Genomic DNA, 20,542 nt, shown 5'->3' with positions numbered 1-20,542 from the left:
TTAAAGTACTTTGAAAGAGACAGAAAGTGAGAGATCACATTCACAAAACTTCTATTACAGTAAATTTTATAACTGTTTTATTTTAAATCTTTTACTAATTTACAAATTAAACTTTATCAGAGGTATGTATAGGAAAAAGCATAGTATACATAGGGTTTGACACTGTCTGTGGTTTCAGGCATCCACTGGGAGTCTTGGAATGTATCCGCTGTGTATAAGTGGAGGTGCGGAGCGGTGGGGATGGCTACTGCATGACTGTATAGTATTATGGTTTTTTAACAAGTTACTACTGGAGAAAACTGGATAGAAAGGGTACAGGGGATCACTCTGTTTCATTCCTGTCTGGTTTTGTTTTGTTTTTTTTCAAGACAGCGTCTTGCTCCATTGCCCAGGCTGGAGTACAGTGGTGCAATCAAGGCTCACTGCACAGCCTTGACCTCCTGATCCTCTTGCCTTAGCCACCTGAGGAGCTGGTACTATAGGCTGATTTTTCTGTTTTTTTTTTTTTTTTTTTTTAATATTAGAGATAGGGTCTTGCTATGTTGTACAGGCTAGTCTCAAACATGTGGGCTCAAGTGATCCTCCTATCTTGGTCTTCCAAAGTGCTGGGATTACAGGCGTGAGCCACCGTGCCTGGCCTGCATTATTTCTTATAACTGCATTTGAATCTATAATTATCTCAAAATAAAAGGTTTAATTTAAAAAACTGAATTTGAGAAGTCATGTCATTGAAAATAGCATTCTGCAGGACAAAAAAATACCTATCAAGTTAGCACTGTTATGTTAGTATTCATAATGATGCAGAGGCCATGCCAATCTTCTTTGTATCTTATCTTATCTATCTATCTATTTTTTGGAGATGGAGTCTTGCTCTGTTGCCCAGGCTGGAGTGCAATGGTGCCATCTTGGCTCACTGCAACCTCCACCTCCCGGGTTCAAGCAATTCCCCTGCCTCAGTCTCCCAAGTAGCTGGGATTACAGGTGCGCACCACCATGCCCAGCTAATTTTTCTTTTTTTTTTTTTTTGAGACGCAGTCTCGCTCTGTCGCCCAGGCTGGAGTGCTGTGGCTGGATCTCAGCTCACTGCAAGCTCCGCCTCCCGGGTTCACGCCATTCTCCTGCCTCAGCCTCCCGAGGAGCTGGGACTACAGGCGCCCGCCACCTCGCCCGGCTAGTTTTTTATATTTTTAGTAGAGACGGGGTTTCACCGGTTAGCCGGGATGGTCTCGATCTCCTGACCTCGTGATCCGCCCGTCTCGGCCTCCCAAGTGCTGGGATTACAGGCTTGAGCCACCGCGCCCGGCCTAATTTTTCTATTTTTAGTAGAGACAGGGTTTCACCTTGTTGGTCAGGCTGGTCTTGAACTCCTGACCTCAGGTGATCCACCCACCTTGGCCTCCTAAAGTGCTGGGATTACAGGCATGAGCCACCGTGCCCGGCCTTATTCTTTTATTTTTTAATTTAATTTAATTTTTTGAGACGGAGTCTTGCTCTGTCTCCCAGGCAGGAGTGCAGTGGCCGGATCTCAGCTCACTGCAAGCTCCGCCTCCCGGGTTCAGGCCATTCTGCCTCAGCCTCCCAAGTAGCTGGGACTACAGGCGCCCACCACCTCACCCGGCTAGTTTTTTGTATTTTTTAGTAGAGACGGGGTTTCACCGTGTTAGCCAGGATGGTCTCGATCTCCTGACCTCGTGATCCGCCCGTCTCGGCCTCCCAAAGTGCTGGGATTACAGGCTTGAGCCACCGCGCCCGGCTTATTATTTTTTTTTTTTTGAGATAGTCTCACTTTGTTGCCCAGGCTGGAGTGAAGTGGCTCATTGCAACCTCTGCCTCCCAGTTCAAGTGAGTCTTGTGCCTCAGCCTCCCGAGTAGCTGGGATTACAGGTGCACACCGCCACGTCCAGCGAATTTTTTTTTTGTATTTTTAGTAGAGACAGGGTTTCACCATGTTAGCCAGGCTAGTCTCAAACTCTCGACCTCGGGTGATCTGCCCACCTTGGCCTCCCAAAGTACTGGGATTACGGGTGTGAGCCACTGCGCCTGGCCTCAATTTTAGTGTATGTGCTGCTGAAGTAAGCACTGTAGTTTAACTTTCTATGGAAAAATGCTGTTTGTTTATTCTCACAAATGACAACCTAGATTCCTAGACTATCTTTACAGGAAGAGATGATTCTAAGTAGCTGCCATTTCTCTGCTCAGCACTATAGTCACTATAATGATTTTGGTGGTCTCACAAACTACCAAATAGCTTACAGAAATTACAAGCAGATGGAAAAACAAAACAAAATCTGGCACAAACTTAGCTAAGAGATTTTCAGTCTAGGCTGGCTGGCTACCAGTTGTGGAGAAACGTCCCTAGAAGTTTTCACCACAAGCTGTTTCAAGGTCTTGTAATGATTAAAATGCCATATGAACAGATTCATGCATGAATGATACTCAGGTCACAAGAACTTTCTTCAGTCAGCTTACCACTTCATTATAATCCAACCATAAAAGAAATGTAGTTCCCCATGGCAAAATACTATTTTCGTTAGTGGGAAGATGCTGAAATCAACTCTACCTCTTTTAACTCCCGTGAAAGAGTTGAGATTTTGATAAATGTATTTTAAATCTTTAAATAAAAAGGACATTACTGATAAATTTCAAATTCCTTTATACTGCTTCCCAATCCCATTTTCACACTCCCTTCCCAGTGTTAACCAAAATTGTGAACAATTTCTGTGTCTATCCAATTTTTCTATAAATTTATTTGTATCCACATAAAAAATTTATAAATGACATATTCTTTTTATAACTTGCTCATCATTCAGCATGTTGAGATTCCATTCGTAATGCTATAATGTAGCTTTAGTTCATTTTTAACTTTTTTTTTTTTTGAGATGGAGTCTGGCTCTGTCGCCCAGGCTGGAGTGCAGTGGCGCAATCTCAGAGGCAAGCTCTGCCTCCCGGGTTCACACCATTCTCCTGCCTCAGCCTCCAGAGTAGCTGGGACTACAGGCACCCGCCACCACACCTGGCTAATTTTTTGTGTTTTTAGTAGAGACAGGGTTTCACTGTGTTAGCCAGGATAGTCTCGATCTCCTGACCTCGTGATCTGCCCACCTTGGCCTCCCAAAGTGCAGGGATTACAGGCATGAGCCACTGCGCCTGGCCTCATTTTTAACTTCTAATATGCCATTGTATAAACATCACATCTTTCCATTCCCCAACTGATGAACATTCTGATGACGGCTCACTTTTGCTTAGAAATGTAAAAGGTAATTTCTGAATATATTCAGAAAAAGAATTCCTATGATGTATGATAAAGTCTTTACTCCATTCATGGGTTCTATTGTGTTAAACGTTCAACAAACATCTGAATGATTACTATGTATTAAGGTACTATATATTAAGATATTGTACTAAGAAGTCTTTTTGTAGGTCCAATCTAAAACCCCTTTCTCTGCTGTTGACTTTCATATTGCTTGTTACCTGCCCCCCTCTACATTTATTTACCCCTCCTTCTACCATTAGTATTATATCTGTTTTTTTTTTGAAATGGAGTCTCGCTCTGTCATCCAGGCTAGAGTGCAGCGGCGCAACCTTGGCTCAATGCAACCTCCGCCTCCCGGGTTTAAGCAATTCTTTGCCTCAGCCTCATGAATAGATGGGATTACAGGTGCCGCCACCATGCCCAGCTAATTTTTGTATTTTTAGTAGAGACAGGGTTTCACCATCTTGGCCAGGCTGGTCTTGTACTCTTGACCTTGTGATCCGCCCAACTTGGCCTCCCAAAGTGGGAGCCACCATGCCCGGCCTATATCCTGTTTTAAAGACCAATCCTGGCTGGGTGCAGTGGCTCATGCCTGTAAATCCCAGCACTTTGGGAGGCCGAGGTGGCGGATCACTTGAGGTCAGGAGTTTGAGACCAGCCTGGCTAACATGGCAAAAACCCGTCTCTATTAAAAATACAAAAATTAGCTGGGCGTGGTGATGCATGTCTGCAATCCCGGCTACTCAGGAGGCTGAGAAGGGAGAATCACTTAAACCTGGGAGGTGGAGGTTGCAGTGAGCCGAGATCGTGCCACGGCACTCTAGCCTGGGAGACAGGGCGAAACTCCATCTCAAATAAAAAAAAAAAAAAGGCCTGGCATGGTGGCTCTACTAAATATACAAAAATCAGCCAGGCATAGTGGCAGGCTAATTTGTAATCCCAACTACTTGGGAGGCTGAGGTAGAAAAACTGTTTGAACACGGGAGGCAGAGGTTGCAGTGAGCCGAGATCACGCCACTGCACTCCAGCCTGGGCAGCAGAATGAGAATGTCTCAAAAAAAAAAAAAAAAAAAAAGGAAAAAAGAAAGAAAGAAAAAAGACTGCTGGCTGCGTGGTGACTCACACCTGTAATCCCAGCACTTTGGGAGGCCGAGGCAGGTGGATCACCTGAGGTCAGGAGTTCGAGACCAGCCTGACATACATGGAGAAACCCTATCTTTACTAAAAATACAAAAATTAGCTGGGCGTGGTGGCAGGCACCTGTAATCCCAGCTGCTTAGGAGGCTGAGGCAGGACAATCGCTTGAACCTGGGAAGCGGAGGTTGCAGTGAGCCGAGATCATGCCATTGCACTCCAGCCTGGGTAACAAGAGCGAAACTCTGTCTCACAAAAAAAAAAACAAACAAACAAACAAAAAAAAAACTGCTGATCCTATACCAAAATCTCCCCTATCATTAAAATACAACCCCCCCAATCCCAGCAAAACCATTCCTGATACCACATGTTGCTATTATCCACTCTCTCTCCTCCATTCCTATCCAAACTTGGGTTTGCTGTTTCTGATGCTGTTGATTATTACTTCCCTGACCCTCTCAATTGTGTCAGCCTCTGTGACCCAGAATTCTCCTTTGGCTGCTTTATTTTATAAATAGAGATGGGGTCTCACTATGTTGCCCAGGCTGGCCTTGAACTCCCGGGCTCAAGCAGTCCTCCCACAGCACCTCCCAAAGTGCTGGGATTATAAATGTGAGCCACCGTGCCCAGCCTGTCTCTTCCATTAACAAATAAACACCCAGGAATTTCTTATACTCACCTTTTGATCATCAGGAATTGGTTCCTGGGACTTTAGAAGTGAAGCTCTTTCTTCGTCTACCCAATTGCCCCACTCTTCTGCTGGTGCATTCCAATCAGAGTTGGGATCAGCAGAAGACAGACCATCTAAAATTTAACAGTGTGAATTAGGTGTCTATCATTTTTGCCATAAGTTAAAAGGCAAAAACTAAAAATTCCTTATGTTCAACTAAGCTGTAATTTTAAGTTATTGTTCTGTCTCCCAAACACATTTTAAGAGCCAGAAAAAAAAAGTAACATGATGGTAACAATCTTTATTCAATTTCTGCTAAGCATATCATATGGTTAAATGGAATTTCTAAGAAATTCCAGAAAATTTATTAGCCATTTGATTCCATTCTCTCTGCTTCCTTTGTTACTGGTCTCCTGAATTTCTTTTCTCTATCCATTTTTAACTTGGTCTAGGACCTGGTTGCTTTCTCCCCTGATTATTACAACACTTTTGTAATTGATTTATTTTCTAGGGTTTGGAATTAATTCTTAACAGTAGTACCAAAGTTATAATCCCTACCTGTCATTTTATACTACACCTCTCCTATCCTTATGAACTTTTCAAAATTAGGTTCTTCAAATTCACCAAGTCATGACAATATTCAATCTCTTATTTTTCTCTCCTTCTTTTAATACTAAACCTGTACTTTCTTATATTTTTCAGATCATTCAATGTGTTTTCTATCCAATCATTTCAAAAGCATTTGAATAACTTTCAGGGCTTCACTCATCATTTATTACCAAAAATAAGTTTTATTCTAGACTTCTAGATCCCTTTCTTTCACTATAGGAGGCACTAAATTCTTAACTCCTTAAGGAAGTTATCAATGACTTATTCTAAAAGGAAAAACCAGGCTTTGCTTTTACCTAGGTTAAATAAGTAGCTTTCAAAGTTAATTCTTCCCTTTTCTCTCCGCACATTATATACTCCTATATATGTTCCTGTAAATCTACTTATAGTCAGGCTTCATTTACAATGGTTTAAGATGACAAAGGTTAAGCTTTATTTCCAAGTGGTTAACAAGTTGTCCCAACAATGCTTAACTGAAAAATCCAATCACTTCCCACTAATACCTAATGCTACTTTTATCAAATACTCAATTCTTTCTTTCTTTCTTTTTTCCCCGAGACGGAGTCTTGCTCTGTTGCCCAGGCTGGAGTGCAGTGGCATGATCTTGGCTCACTGGAACCTCCGCCTCCCAGGTTCAAGTGATTCTCCTGCCTCAGCCTCCCAAGTAGCTGGGATTACAGGCATGTGCCACCACACCTGGGCTAATTTTCGTATTCTTAGTAGAGACAGGGTTTCACAATGTTGGCCAGGCTGGTCTCGAACTCTTGACCTCGTGATCTGCCCGACTTGCCTCCCAAAGTGCTGGGATTATGGGCATGAACCACCGCGCCCAGCAATGCTCAATTCTTTTCTTTTTTCTTTTTTTTTTTGAGATGGAGTCTCACTCTGCCACCCAGGCTGGAGTACAGTGTCACAATCTTGGCTCACTGCAACCTCTGCCTCCCGGGTTCAAGCAATTCTCCTGCCTCAGCCTCCTACGTAGCTGGGATTACAGGTGTGCATCACCACACCCTGCTAATTATTGTATTTTTAGTAGGAACAGGGTTTCACCATGTTGGTCAGGCTGGTCTCGAACTCCTGACCTCGTGATCCACCTGCCTCGGCCTCCCAAACTGCTGGGGATTACAGGCATGAGCCACCGTGCCTGGCCTTACTCAATTCTTTCATACGCATTTCAGTCTGTTTCTAGAATTTCTGTTCTATTCCACTGATCCATTCCTGGGACAGTGCTATACATAACTCTGCAATACATTTTTGTATCTAGAAGGACAAATTTGTTTGCATTACTTTTATTTAGTACTCTTATTTACTTTTTGCTATTCTTATTTTTCCAGGTGAACTCTATTATTGTTTTTGTTTAACAGGGAGGTATAATACATTCTTATGAAGGTTTTAAAACCTACGTTTTGGAAGAATATATAACAATCTGGGAAAATGCTCACAGAAAAAAAAATCATAGACAAAACTGTCTACACAGTATGATCTCAAATTTATATGAGGAAGAGACAGAAGAAAATAAAACATTATATATATTATATATGTATTTTGTCTTAGTTTAAGAGACAGGGTCTTATTCTGTCACCCAGGCTGGAGTGGAGTGGTATAATCATAGTTCACTGCAGCCTTAACCTCCTGGGGCTCAAGTGATCATCCTGCCTCAGGCTCCTGAGCAGCTGGGACCACAGCCGTGTGCCACCATGCCTGGCTAATTTTAAAATTTTTTGTAGAGAAGGGGTGTCACTATATTGCCCAGGTTGGAATAATAAATATATTTTAATAGTGAAATTACGTCTATCTAATCCTTATTAAGCACTTACTATGTGCTAGAACTTGAGCTAGGTAGGTACTAGAGATACAAAAATAAGTAAAATAGAATCCCTCTAAACATGCAGTTTGTAGTCTGTCTATTCAGGGGTGAAGATAGGTAAGCTTAACAGCCGGGCACCATGGCTCACGCCTGTAATCCCAGCTCTCAGGGAGGCAGAGGCGGGAGGATAGCTTGAGCCCAGGAGTTCGAGACCCGCCTGGGTAATACAGCGAGACCCCGTTCTCCACAAAAAGGAAAAAAAAAAAAAAAAAAAAAAAAGACAGATAAGCTTAACAAACAATTAAATACAGAGTGATAGATTCTGCCATGAGGGCTGTGGAACAAAGAGCTAAGCTAGCGGAGGACAGGGAGAGACAACGTAAGAATTTAGTCTAGTGGACAAAAAACATGGAACAGGTGATTACAAGTGTGAAATGTGTTACAAAAAAGGAAGTTCCTTCCTGTATTTCTAAATTCACCACCATGAGCAAGTATCTGGAGTATTACATAGTAACACAGAGGCGAAGAGCATGGGCCTTCACGTCAAACAAATGTACATTTGAATATTGTTCTACCACTTAATAACAAGATGATTTTGGTTAAGTTTCTTTTTTTTTTCTTTTCTTTTTTTTTTGGTTAAGTTTCTTAATGGGCTCTATTATCAACTTCATAAGATTGCTGAGAGGATTATATGAGATACATGTAAAGCAATTCATGGCAATGCAGTAAGCACTCGATAAGTGGTAGCTATTGTTTTTATTATCACTGATGATATTAAAACCAGTTTCTAATCTATAAGGCATGTATAGTTAAAAATTTATTTCTCACAATTCTGATGAACCTCTCAGTAAGATATACTTCATATGTAAGATAAACTTCAATTCAATCTAGTAGATGTCTGGAACCAACTACTCATCTTATACTAAGCATTCATTAGTAATACTTTTAGGAGGTTCACATACCAAAGCTATCATTGGTTCTGCTTAACTCTCACAGATAAGAAACCCAGATTTTGAAAATTGCTGTCCATAAGCCATGTCTCTAAGACTTCTTGCCAGAAAAGAAACCACTAAGTAGAAAAAAATTTAGGCAACTGAGTGGGCAATATACCAACATTTCACCCATCTTCTTAATACATGTGGTGGGAGGTGGAGGCGAAAAATAAAAATCAAGTAAAATGCTTAGTGAAAGTATCTTTTTGACAAGGTCTCACTCTGTTGCCCAGGCTGGAGTGCAGTGGCAAGATCATGGCACACTGTAGCCTAGACTTCTCAGGCTCAAGTGATCCTCCCACTTCAGACTCCTGAGTAGCTGGGACTACAGGCATGCGAACCACGCCCTGCTAATTTTTTTTTGTAGAGATGGGGTCTCACTATGTTGCCTAGGCCAGTCTTGAATGCATAGGCTCAGGACATCCTTGCACCTTGGCTTCCCAAAGTGCTGGGATTACAAGTGTGAGCCATGGCACCGGCCTGAGTAACTAATTCTTAAGATCCATAGGCCTAATATACTAAAAAACTTCTTAGACATAGTTCCCTTAAAAATGATTCACAGTATAGTTTGCTTCAATTATAATTTCTCATCTCTAAAGTTTCCCATTAGTCTGCCAATGTCTTTTCAAAGAGCCATACTGGTTTTCTTTTCAAAAGGGTAAGGAATTTGTCTCTCCATTTAATTCACTTATAGAATAATGTTTTAGGTTTAAGCATCTCATTGCTGGTCTTTATTTGGTTGTCAGCTGTTTCTTGTCAGAACTTAATTCAATGTAAACTTTAATAACTTTTTAATAAAAGAAAACAATCATGTTAGAAAGACATTCTCCAATGTTAACCACATTGGGTAGACTTATTTTGCCACCAGAAGGACACCAACAGCAGAAACAGCAGCACTTACTGGCTATTTATTATATTTATTATATGTGAGGCAGTGTTCTAAGTGCTTTATATGTATTAACTCATTTAATCTTCTCAGCCGTACTGTTGGGGAGGAATTACTATTTTTACAGATGAGGAAATTGAGGCATAGAATAATCATGTAACCTGCGTAAGGGCAAAGGCAAGGAAGTTAAGATTGAAACCCAGGTAGTCTGTCCTGAAAGCTCATGCTCTCAACCACTCCATTATGCTGCAGTGAATTCATTCACTCCTGTGTGCCAAGAAAAAGTTCTATTCAACATCTGACTTTTTACATGGGTTACAATAATGCTGTTCCTTTATGGTCAAGATAGTAACAGATTAATGTATGTCTTCAAACTGGAGGGTCAATATATTAATTATACTGTAAATGTAAATCTAACATAATATACTTTGTGGATTAGTAATCTCAAATACTAAATCATTCATTTTGGAAATTCAGAAGTAATAATTAAATTCACTGAGCACCAATAATAGAGCAGAATTAAAGATGGTGACACAGAAAACAAAGCTTACAGAGAAAACGTTGAAGAAAAACTCTGGACTTAAAAAGACTGCCAATACAGCGAAACAAAGTTGAGGAAGATGGTGTTTCTGATACATATTACTTTGATTAACTACAGAATCCTGTGAATACATGTTTTAAAAATCTTTTATTTTAGCAGCCAATCATGTTTTTCATATTCAAAGTATCTTAATATGGATAAAATAAAAAGTGGATCTATTCTGTCCAAACAGGAAAGCCTGGAGACCTGTCCACTCAATTTTCCTCTGCCTCAACCCACAGCAGCCCAAGATACCTTACTGCTTTTCCTATAGTCACTCCTATCATTGTTACAATTCCTCCTCAATTCTATTCTGCATGTAGCTGATAATTCTTCCAAAAGCACAAATATACGTTTTTTTCCTCCAAAAAATAGTGCTTTCACATCCTTGTAAAACCTTGGATTTAAATACTTCATACACAGTCAGCCCTGCGTATCCATGGGTTTTCCATTTGTGGGTTCAAAAATATTCAGGAAAAAAACGAATGAACTGTGCCTGTACTGAATATGTACAGACTTTTTTTCTTGTCATTATTCCCTAAACAATACAGTATAACAACTATTTACACCATACTAGGTACTACAAGTAATCAAGAGATAATTTAAAATATATGGGAAGATACATGTAGATTATATGCAAATACTATGCCATTTTATCATAGGAGACTTCAGCATGTGGGGATTTTGGAATCTGAAGGGGGTCCTGGAATCAACCCCCCATGGATACTGAGAGATGACTGTAATTTACAGAGCTTTCATGTTCACCCATTACCTCATTAAAACCTCATAACAACCAATGAAAATAGATATGACACGTTATTTGCTCGATTTTACAGCTCCCAGATAAGTGACAAAGCCCAAACCACATGAGGTACTACATTTTAGAGTCAGGACTAAAATTCTTATCTACTGTCTAAGCTAGTACTGAAAACCCCCAGCTCCCTAATCTTTAGCCAGCAATTCAAGGCATGGCACTTCACAATATGGTCCTCCCTGATCTTTCTCCCCTCATCTCCCTTAATCTGTAAAAACTGTGTTTTAACCACTGTGTCGCAAGCTTACCTTGATGATTACTATCATCACCAAGGCTGTACCAGAGAGTGGTTAAGAGCATGAACTCTGGGGCCAGACTAGCAAGGTATGAATACCACCTTCCTCCATTTAACTAACTGTGTGGCCTGGGGAAAGCTAGATAACTTTCCCTTGTCACAGTTTTTTCATCTGGAAAGTGTGGAAACAAATAAAACCTACCACACAGAAATGTTTTAAGCATTAAATGAGATAACAAAATCCAAAAGACTAAAACCAGTGCCTGGCACACTGATTTTTATTGTCATTCTTATTACTACTGAGCACCTATGTATAAAGGCTTTCACTAGGTCCTGAGTGTATAAAAGAGTACTAGTCCCCACTTTCAGAGGGTTCTTTACTTGGAGAAGCAAAACATATGCTTAAAAATGGTGGAAAACCCCACAGGGAACATATAAGTGCTAATAGTAGAAAACAGTAAATAGTAAAAAAGGACGTGAAATAAAAATTCAGAGAAAGTAAATTTTGAGATTTAGGTTTGTGAGGGAAAAATCTCCTATTTTTTTTTTTTAATGAAGACGGCATGAACTTTCTGAACATACAAACTATATTCTTCCCTTCTAAAATGAGTTTTCCTTTAACTAAACTTCTGTTGGCAACTGGGTTAGGAAAGTAGTTTTCCACCAGCACAAAAATGTGTGTACACTTCACAAATACAAAGCCATTCCTGTATATTGAAGTCAGTCTATTATACTACCTAGGAGGAGAAACAGACATTCATTTAAAACAAAAAATTTAAAAACTAGAAATACTACAGAGCAACTAGAAGAAAACTTTATGTTTAAATATTTCCTCAATTATGAAAATTCAGTTTTAATTCTACAGGTATTCAATAACCAGGTTTCAAGTAGTACATTTGGTATTAAATTATATTCTTATGACCTTTAAAGGTGAGAAATTAGAATTAAAATTAAAACATAAAGCATGAATTCAGGGTGCTACAAAGAAAAATCTGAAAAAAATAACTGATAATTTTTAAAAGGACATACTTAACCCAGACCATTCATCATCGATATAGGGTTGATTACGGCTAACATCCCACTGATAATCAGAAGTGGTAGACTGAGAAACTGGCTCAGCAGTAGACCCTTAAATGAAAAACGAATGCAATAAAATTAAAAATGGAATTTCCTATGATGTTTCATAACAATAGTTCTATACTTTGACATGGAGACTTTATTTTTAAAATTTCTCCTAAAAGGAAAAATTCAGACATTAGAAAAAGAGTTAAGTTAAAAGGAAAAGTAGAATTGAGGGTAATTTTAGATTAACTATGATAATCACTTGATCAAATTCAATGATCAGAAATTTATGTTTTCCCTAGCACCAATCCATTACATTTTGTGTTTTGTATTATACGTCAACTCGTTACCTACAATTTTCTTTTCTTTTTTTTTTTTGAGACAGGATCTTACTCTGTCACTCAGGATGAAGTGCAGTGGCATGATCATGGCTCACTGCAGCTTCAACCTCGCAGGCTCAAGAGATCCTCCTACCTCAGCATCCCAGGCAGCTGGAACCACAGGCTTGTACCACCATGCTGGGCTTTTTAAATTTTTTCTTTTTTTGAGACAGAGTCCCGCTTTGTTGCCAAGGCTGGAGTGTAGTGGCACAGTCTCAGCTCACTGCAATCTCTGCCTCCTCGGCTCAAGCAATCCACCTACCTCAGCCTCCCGAGTAGTTGCGACAAAGGCACACATTACCATACCCAGCTAATTTTTGTATTTTTTGTAGAGATGGGGTTTTACCACATTGCCCAGGCTGGTCTTGAACTCCTAGGCTTAAGTGATCCTCCTGCCTTGGCCTCCCAAAGTGCTGGGATTACAGGCATAAGCCACCACGCCTGGTTTCCTGGCTTAGTTTTTAATTTTTTTTTTGTAGAGAGAGGGTCTCCCTGTGTTGCCCAGGCTGGTCCTGAACTCCTGGCCTCCAGGGATCCTCTTCGGCCTCCCAAAGTGCTGGGATTACAGGCATGAGCCACTGTGCTCTGCCTACAAATTTCAAGAAGTCAAAAAAAAGTTGTTTTTTCCTTCTTCTTAATGGAAAATAAAACACAATAGAAATCTCTGCCATTGATCATTTTAGTCCTGGATGTTTCAGGGCTATGTATCCTCAGAACCCTGAAAGAGGGAACTAGAAAATGTCTGAGTTACCCAGAATCTTTTGGCTAAGAAACATTAAAAAAATAGGTGGTTATCTAGAGAGGTGAGGCAGAGAGAAGCCAAAGAGACAAGAAGAGTTGCAGGAGGTCTAGAGACTAAGTTCAAGTGCATTTAAAGAAAACAAAATATTATTTCATAAGTTTTGTCTGTTTTTGTTTTTTCTCAGGTGAGGGGAGTAGGTTGGGTGAGAGTGGGTTCACACAGTCTTTTAGGAACCTGATGAAAGCTGTGGTAGTCTACTGTCCAGAGCTTAACACAAAATTTTGCATATAGTTTTGGGGGCATATGAGTCCACTGATGCCAGGTCAAATCCCTTGCTTTATAGATATAAATTCATTTTAGGATGTAAATGTAAAGCAGTGGTTCTCCATCAGGCACGTGTGTGCACGCGCATGCGTACACACACACACACACACACACCCCTTTTGAATCGGAATTTACTTGTGTACTGGAGTCCTTAGATGACTCTGATATGTATTTTGGATTCAGAGCCACTATATAAAGAAATGGTTAGGAAGAAAAGATACTTGATTAGTATAAAAGTGTTACACACAATCACGTCCTCCTACCAGAGTCCTTACTAATTTATAAATTTCTTCTTGGTTACAGATGATCTTACCAGCAGCATTCCACTAATATATTATCTGCTTGATATATACTCTCTCTATATATATGTTTAATATGTATATTTTAATGTAAACTTTAACCAACAGAGTAACCCTATAAAATTCACATGTAATAAATATATTATCTGCTTAGAAGCAGTACTGTAACACTGGTGCTATTCCTTTAGCAGCCCACACTGCTTTCTCTGCATATATGAAGGGAATAGCATGTATGTTGTAGAGAGTCATCAAATGAAGAAGCAATAAACTTGTACCTCTGGAACTGAAATGTGGTCTATGAGATCAGAGTTTAGCAAACTATGACCCACAGACCAAATCCAACCATCAGGTTTTTATATGGCCCATGAGCCAAGAATAGTTCTTACATTTTTAAACGGTTAAATAAAAAATCAGGCCAGGCGCAATGGCTCATGCCTGTAATCCCAGCACTTTGGGAGGCTGAGGCAGGCAGATCATGAGGTCAAGAGATGGAGACCATCCTGGCTAATATGGTAAAACCCTGTCTCTACTAAAAATACAAAAAATTAGCCGGGTATGGTGGTGCATGCCTGTAGTACCAGACACTTGGGAGGCTGAGGCAGGAGAATCATTTGAACCAGGGAGCCGGAGGCTGCAGTGAGCTGAGATTGCGCCACTGCATTCCAGCCTGGCGACAGAGCGAGACTCCGTCTCAAAAGGAAAAAAAAAAAATCAAAATAATAATATTTTATAACCAGACAGTCATTTGCTTACTGTCTCAGGTTGCTTCCTGTTACAATGGCAGGGTTGAGTAACTGCAACAGAGGCTGCATGGCCCACAAGGCCTAAAATGTTTACCATCTGTCCCTTTATACAAAAAGTTTGCTGATCCCCTTTCTAAGTTAGTGATTCCAGACACTGTGGAACTACAAAATTAGTAAACTGGTTCCACGAATTCCAAACTAAACAATGTCTCCCATAACATACACACACACACACATATATATATATGTTTTAAGAAAGAGTCTGTCACTCAGTCTGAAGTGCAGTGGAGCACTCACAACTCATTGCTCATTGTAGCTTCAACCTCCCAGACCAATGCGATCCTCCCACCACAGCCTCCTGAGTAGCTGGGACCACAGGCAAACACCACCATGCCTGGCTAAGTTTTTTAAAAAAATTATGTAGTGATGTAGTTGCCCAGGCTGGTCTTGAACTCCTAGGCTCAAGTGATCTTCCCACCTCAGCCTCCCTATGTGCTGGGATTATAGATGTGAGCCACCACACCTGGCCTCCCATATTTATGTAATATTTGTTAAATATATATAGCTTTTATATGATTAACAAAACATATATCCATTTAAGTAATGTAGCATTGACAGTAGTTTATTAGTAATCATGTATTTTATAAATCAATAGATACTTAAGAGGTATTATGTGGGAATCCATAACCTGAAAGGGTTAGTTTTAAACTCATGATGAGTAACGGTGAACAGAAGTAAAATGTCAAATTGTAACTAAAAGTATGGTAGGACTACCTTAGCAACAGAAGAATATGAACCTGAAGGGAAGGCCTTTCGTGTGTATTTGTCTGTGTGCCAATGCACTGTCAGTGATCTCAAGCTACAGAATCCTTACTCCCCTAGAGAGAGGAATTAAGCCATTTGCACATAAGAATTTAGGTCTTCTCTTCTTGTTGTAAAGGCCTCTGCCACTTTATAATACCTGCTGTTTATATTGATAGCAGTACTTGATGTTGATTAGCTCTTCAAATAGCAAGCACTAAAATTAAACAAATGTTTTTGTTAGCTGAACAAAAGACTGTTTTCACATACCAGAAACAGCAGAGTTAAGTGTGAGAGATGCAAAAGAAGCAGAATTCTGTTCAGAGGTATTCATTCCCCTATCCACACTAGACCAAGCAGCTGTTAAAATAAAAAACATCACTTGGAACCTTCAATTTGCAATCAGATTTGAAAGATATGTTAAGATTTAAAACTATGATAATATTTAAAGATAATCTTAGAAATGAGAATCACTTAATATAGCAATAGCTACTATTTACTGAATATTTATTATGTAGCTGGGCCCCTTACACCAACCACTTCTAATCCTTACAGCAACTTTGCTAGGCAGTTTTGGAGCAATTAAGTGACTTGCTAATAGCTAGAAAACAGAGGAGCCACGAATGCAACTGAAGTCAATTCCCAAAGCCTATGCTCTTTTCCACTGTACCAAGCTGCATTATTATCTATCATAATTAAGCAGCTACTTTGGGATAGCACTGAACTTGGTACTTGACTTCCATTACAACAAATCCTCACAATTACATAAGTATGAGGTTCATACAGGTTAAATAACTAGCCTGAATGTCCATAAAAGCTATCACGTAGAAGAATAGAGATTTATACCTAACAGATCTGTCTGAACCAGTCCCTGTTCATTCCTCTATACCATGCTACTTTCTCAATATTTTCAAGACATTTCTTTCTTATTTTGAAGAACGTAAACCTCCATGAGATGAGTCACATGTCTCTTTTCAGTGACCCATTACAAACCTAATATAGTTCCCTTTCAATTTCAATATAGGTCCTAGTCTATCTAGGCAGGAACTCTTAATTTGCTTTTTAATATTATCTGTAACAACATTAAGCAAATACCATCTAATTTATGTCCTAACTATGAAATGCTATATAGTTTTTATAAGTAAACTGTAGGCTGGGCGGAGTGGCTCACGCCTGTAATACAAGCATTTTCTGGGGCCGAGGCGGGCCCATTACGAGGTCAGGAGTTCAAGACCAGCCTGGCCAACATGGTGAGACCCCATCTCTATTAAAAATACAAAAATTAGCTGGGCATGGTGGCACGTGCCTGTAATCCCAGTTACTGAGGCGGAGGTTGCAGTGAGCCAAGATCGTGCCAAGATCGTGCACTCCAGACTGGGTGACAGAGCAAGCCTCCATCTAAAAGAAAAAAAAAAAAATTGCAAATTGTAAATATCCCAAAAGGTCACACAGTTCCTAACATTACTCCATAAAATTCAACCATTTATTTTACCAAATATGAAAGGATGCTTCACAGCATAGAAATTAATGCTTTCTTCTTTGCTGAAAATGAGAGTGGGAATTTTTTTCTTTTTGAGATGGAGTCTTGCTCTGTTGCCCAGGCTGGAGTGCAGTGGCACGACCTTGGCTCACTGCAATCTCCGCCTCCCGGGTTTAAGCAATTGTCCTGTCTCAGCCTCCCGAGTAGCTGGGATTACAGGCACGTGCCACCATGCCCAGCGAATTTTTTGTATTTTAGTAGAGAAAAGGTTTCACCATGCTGCCCAGGCTGGTCTTGAACTCCTGGGCTCAGGTAATCTCCCCGCCTCAGCCCTGCAAAGTGCCAGGATTACAGACATGAGCCACCACACCCAGGCAAGGGAATGTCTCTTTCAAACAAGTTTAGATACTTTTACACAATTTTTCAATATAATGGGGAGGAAGGGAGAGCAAGCTTAAGAACAATATAATTAAATGATCTAGAGTTTGATTTTTAAGGGTGTTAGCTTTAAAAGAGAGGGGCCGGGGTTGGCGGCTCACGCCTATAATCCCAGCACTTTGGGAGGCCGAGGCAGGTTGATCACCTGGGGCTAGGAGTTTGAGACCAGCCTGACCAACATGGAGGAACCCCGTCTCTACTAAAAATACAAAATTAGCCAGGCGTGGTGGAGCATGCCTGTAATCCCAGCTACTCAGGAGGCTGAGGCAGGAGAATTGCTTGAACCTGAAAGGCAGAGGTTGTGGTGAGTCCGGATTGCGCCATTGCACTACAGCCTAGGCAACGAGCGAAACTCCATCTCCAAAAAAAAAAAGAAGAAATATTTTTCTAGTTACATACTAAAAAGTTTCTAGTGTCTATTGCTCCCTCAAATTGGAAGAGATAAAAATATCTGCAATAAGCACGAGAGAAAAAATTGTATGTTTAATGCACAAGAAAGTATAACTAGATTTAAAAAATAAAACAGTAGGCAGACATGGTGGCCCACATCTGTAATCCCAGCACTTTGAGACGCCGAGACAGGTGGATCACTTGAGCCCAGGAGTTTGAGACCGGCCAGGGCAACATGGCAAAACTGCGTCTCTGCAAAAAATACCAAAATTAGCCGGGTGTGGTGGCACATGCCTGTGGTCCCAGCTACTAAGGAGGCTAAGGCGGCAAGATCATTTGAGCCCTGGAAGTCGAGGCTGCAGTGAGCAATAATCACACCACTGCACTCCAGCCTGGACAACAGAGTGAGACCCTTTCTCAAAAAATTAAAAACAAAACAAAACAAAAAAAACACAAAGAGCTCATTAGACAAATGGGAAAATGACATGGACAGACAATTCATAAAATAAATAAAGATGACCAAGAAAGGGCCGGGCATGGTGGCTCATGCCTGTCATCCCAGCACTTCGGGAAGCCAAGATGGGCGGATCATGAGGTCAGGAGTTCGAGAACAGCCTAGCCAACATGGTGAAACCCTGTCTCTACCAAAAGTACAAAAATTAGCCGGTTGTGGTGACAGGCCCCTGTAATCCCGGCTACTCAGGATGCTGAGGCAGAAGAACCACTTGAACCTGAGAGATGGAGGTTGCAGTGAGCTGAGATTGTGCTGCATTCCAGCCTGGGCGACAGAGCGAGACTCCATCTCAAACAAAAAAACAAAGAAAAAAATAAATGACCAAGAAAGTTATGGAAAAATTTTCAATCTCATTAGTGATTCTAAAAAGTTAACCAAAATAATTTACGTACTTTTTGCTTATTGAATTAGAAAAGGCGAAAAAAAAAAAAAATCCCCAACCTTGGTAAGTATATGATAAATGGGCACTTACACTGATGCTTTGAGTATAAATTAGAACAACTCTCTTAGAAAATACTTAGGCACTATGTAGTGGAGCATCACAAACATTTATATTCCCTTTAATCCAATATAACTCACAAGACTCTGTCCTTAAGAAATAACTGCCAAACATGGCCAGGTGTGGTGGCTCACACCTATAATCCCAATACTTTGGGAGGCTGGGGCAGGAAGATCACTTGAGGTCAAGAGTTCGAGACCAGTCTGGCCAACATGGTAAAACCCCATCTCTACTAAAAAAATACAAAAATTAGCCGGGTGTGGTGGTGTGCGCCTGTAATCCCAGCTACTCGGGTGGCTGAGGCACGAGAAATGCAAATGCTGGAACTCAGGAGGCAGAGGTTGTAGTGAGCTGAAATCATGCCACTGCACTCCAGCCTGGGTAACAGAGCGAGACTCCATCTTAAAAACAACAACAAAAAAATCCCAAACAAATATATTCAGTAAAACATTATCTACAACGGGTTAAAAAAAGGAAAATTGGCTGGGCGTGGTGGCTCACGCCTATAATCCTAACACTTTAGGAGGTGAGGTGGGCGGATCACTTGAGGACAGGAATTTGAAACTAGCCTGGGCAACATGGTGAAACCCCATCTCTACTAAAAATACAAAAAAAAATTATCTTGGTGTGGTGGCGTACGTCTGTAATCCCAGTTACTTGGGAGGTTGAGGCAGCAGAATTGCTTGAACCCAGGAGGCAGAGGGTGGTGTGAGCCAAGATCACGCCATTGCACTCTAGTGGGGCAGTGACAAAGCGAGACTCCATCTCAAAAAATAAATAAATAAATAAAATACTTCTTGAATAATATGGGAATAGTTAAGTAAATTATGCTAACATTATAGGGCCATTAAATATACTTACAAAAAGTAAGGAAAATGTTCATGTTACAATGTTACGTGGGGACTAGGGGAGACATAAACATGCACATTCAATTTGAGTTACATCAAACACAAAAATACTAAAGTAAAACTATAGGCCGGGCACAATGGCTCACGCTTGTAATCCCAGCACTTTGGGAGGCCGAGGCTGGCAGATCACCTGAGGTCAGGAGTTCAAGATCAGCCTGGCCAACATGGCAAAACTCTGTCCCTACTAAAAATAGAAAAATTAGCTAGGTATGGTGATGCATGTCTGTAATCCCAGCTACCTGGGAGGCTGAGGTAGTAGAATCGCTTGAACCCGGGAGGTGGAGGTTGCAGTGAGCTGAGATCGCACGACTGCACTCCAGTCTGGGAGACGGAGCGAGACTCCATTAAAAAAACAAATAAAAAAGAGCAACAACAGAAAACACTATACACAGTTGCGGACAGGCGAAAGGGAGAGAGAAGAAATATAAACAACAGTGGTTGTCACTAGGTGGCACAGTGATAACTGTGGGATTTTCCTTATCATTTTGCAGTTTCCCACGTGTAATGTGGATTTCTTTTCTATAATACACACACAGACAGACAGACACACACATGAAAATTAACTTGCTTTTAACTTGATGGCTCTCAACAGAAACAAGCTTCTCAACTATTGGTCTTTATATTAAAATCCAGAGGAAAATTTAATTATAAATGGGCACTTTGCAGACTGTAAAATACTCTGTAAGTGGATGTTATCAACTATACTTCCATTTACTATTTTTATTTAGACTCAACAGAATTGTTGAAATTAATCAAAAAGTCTACTTACACATTACATGTATCCCATCACTAAGAATATATAATTACACCAGTTAGCTATGCTGATAATCAAATGTGATAAAGTATGTGAAAGCACTATGCAAAGAGTAAATGATAAATGTTATTTACTTATTTAGTTTCCACCTTCCTCTACAAAAAGGATGTGAGATGAGTTAATTATTACTATTATTTCTGCAGAGCAGTACTTATTTTTCTGTTCATA

General features: G+C 40.3%; 1 protein-coding gene across 8 annotated transcripts in view; it reads right to left on the bottom strand.

Moving 5' to 3' along the window:
* Positions 1 to 20,542, bottom strand: part of MTDH (metadherin) — an 80,574-nt gene that overhangs the window by 16,781 nt on the left and 43,251 nt on the right. For 3 of the 8 annotated variants that reach the window (XM_033203398.1, XM_033203396.1, XM_033203395.1), the window contains 3 exons: positions 15,602 to 15,691; positions 12,010 to 12,108; positions 5,067 to 5,191 (listed from right to left, as the gene is read on the bottom strand). In XM_033203398.1, coding sequence (XP_033059289.1) covers positions 5,067 to 5,191; positions 12,010 to 12,108; positions 15,602 to 15,691 — 314 coding nt within the window. The remainder of the gene's footprint in view (positions 1 to 5,066; positions 5,192 to 12,009; positions 12,109 to 15,601; positions 15,692 to 20,542) is intronic. The other 5 variants (XM_033203402.1, XM_033203399.1, XM_033203397.1 and 2 more) reach the window with 2 other exon arrangements.

The sequence above is a fragment of the Trachypithecus francoisi genome, unplaced genomic scaffold (genome assembly GCF_009764315.1).
Source record: "Trachypithecus francoisi isolate TF-2019V2 unplaced genomic scaffold, Tfra_2.0 Lachesis_group7, whole genome shotgun sequence".
Lineage (NCBI taxonomy): Eukaryota > Metazoa > Chordata > Mammalia > Primates > Cercopithecidae > Trachypithecus > Trachypithecus francoisi.
Note: the sequence above shows the minus strand (reverse complement) of the source record. Positions and strands in the feature narration are given on the sequence as shown.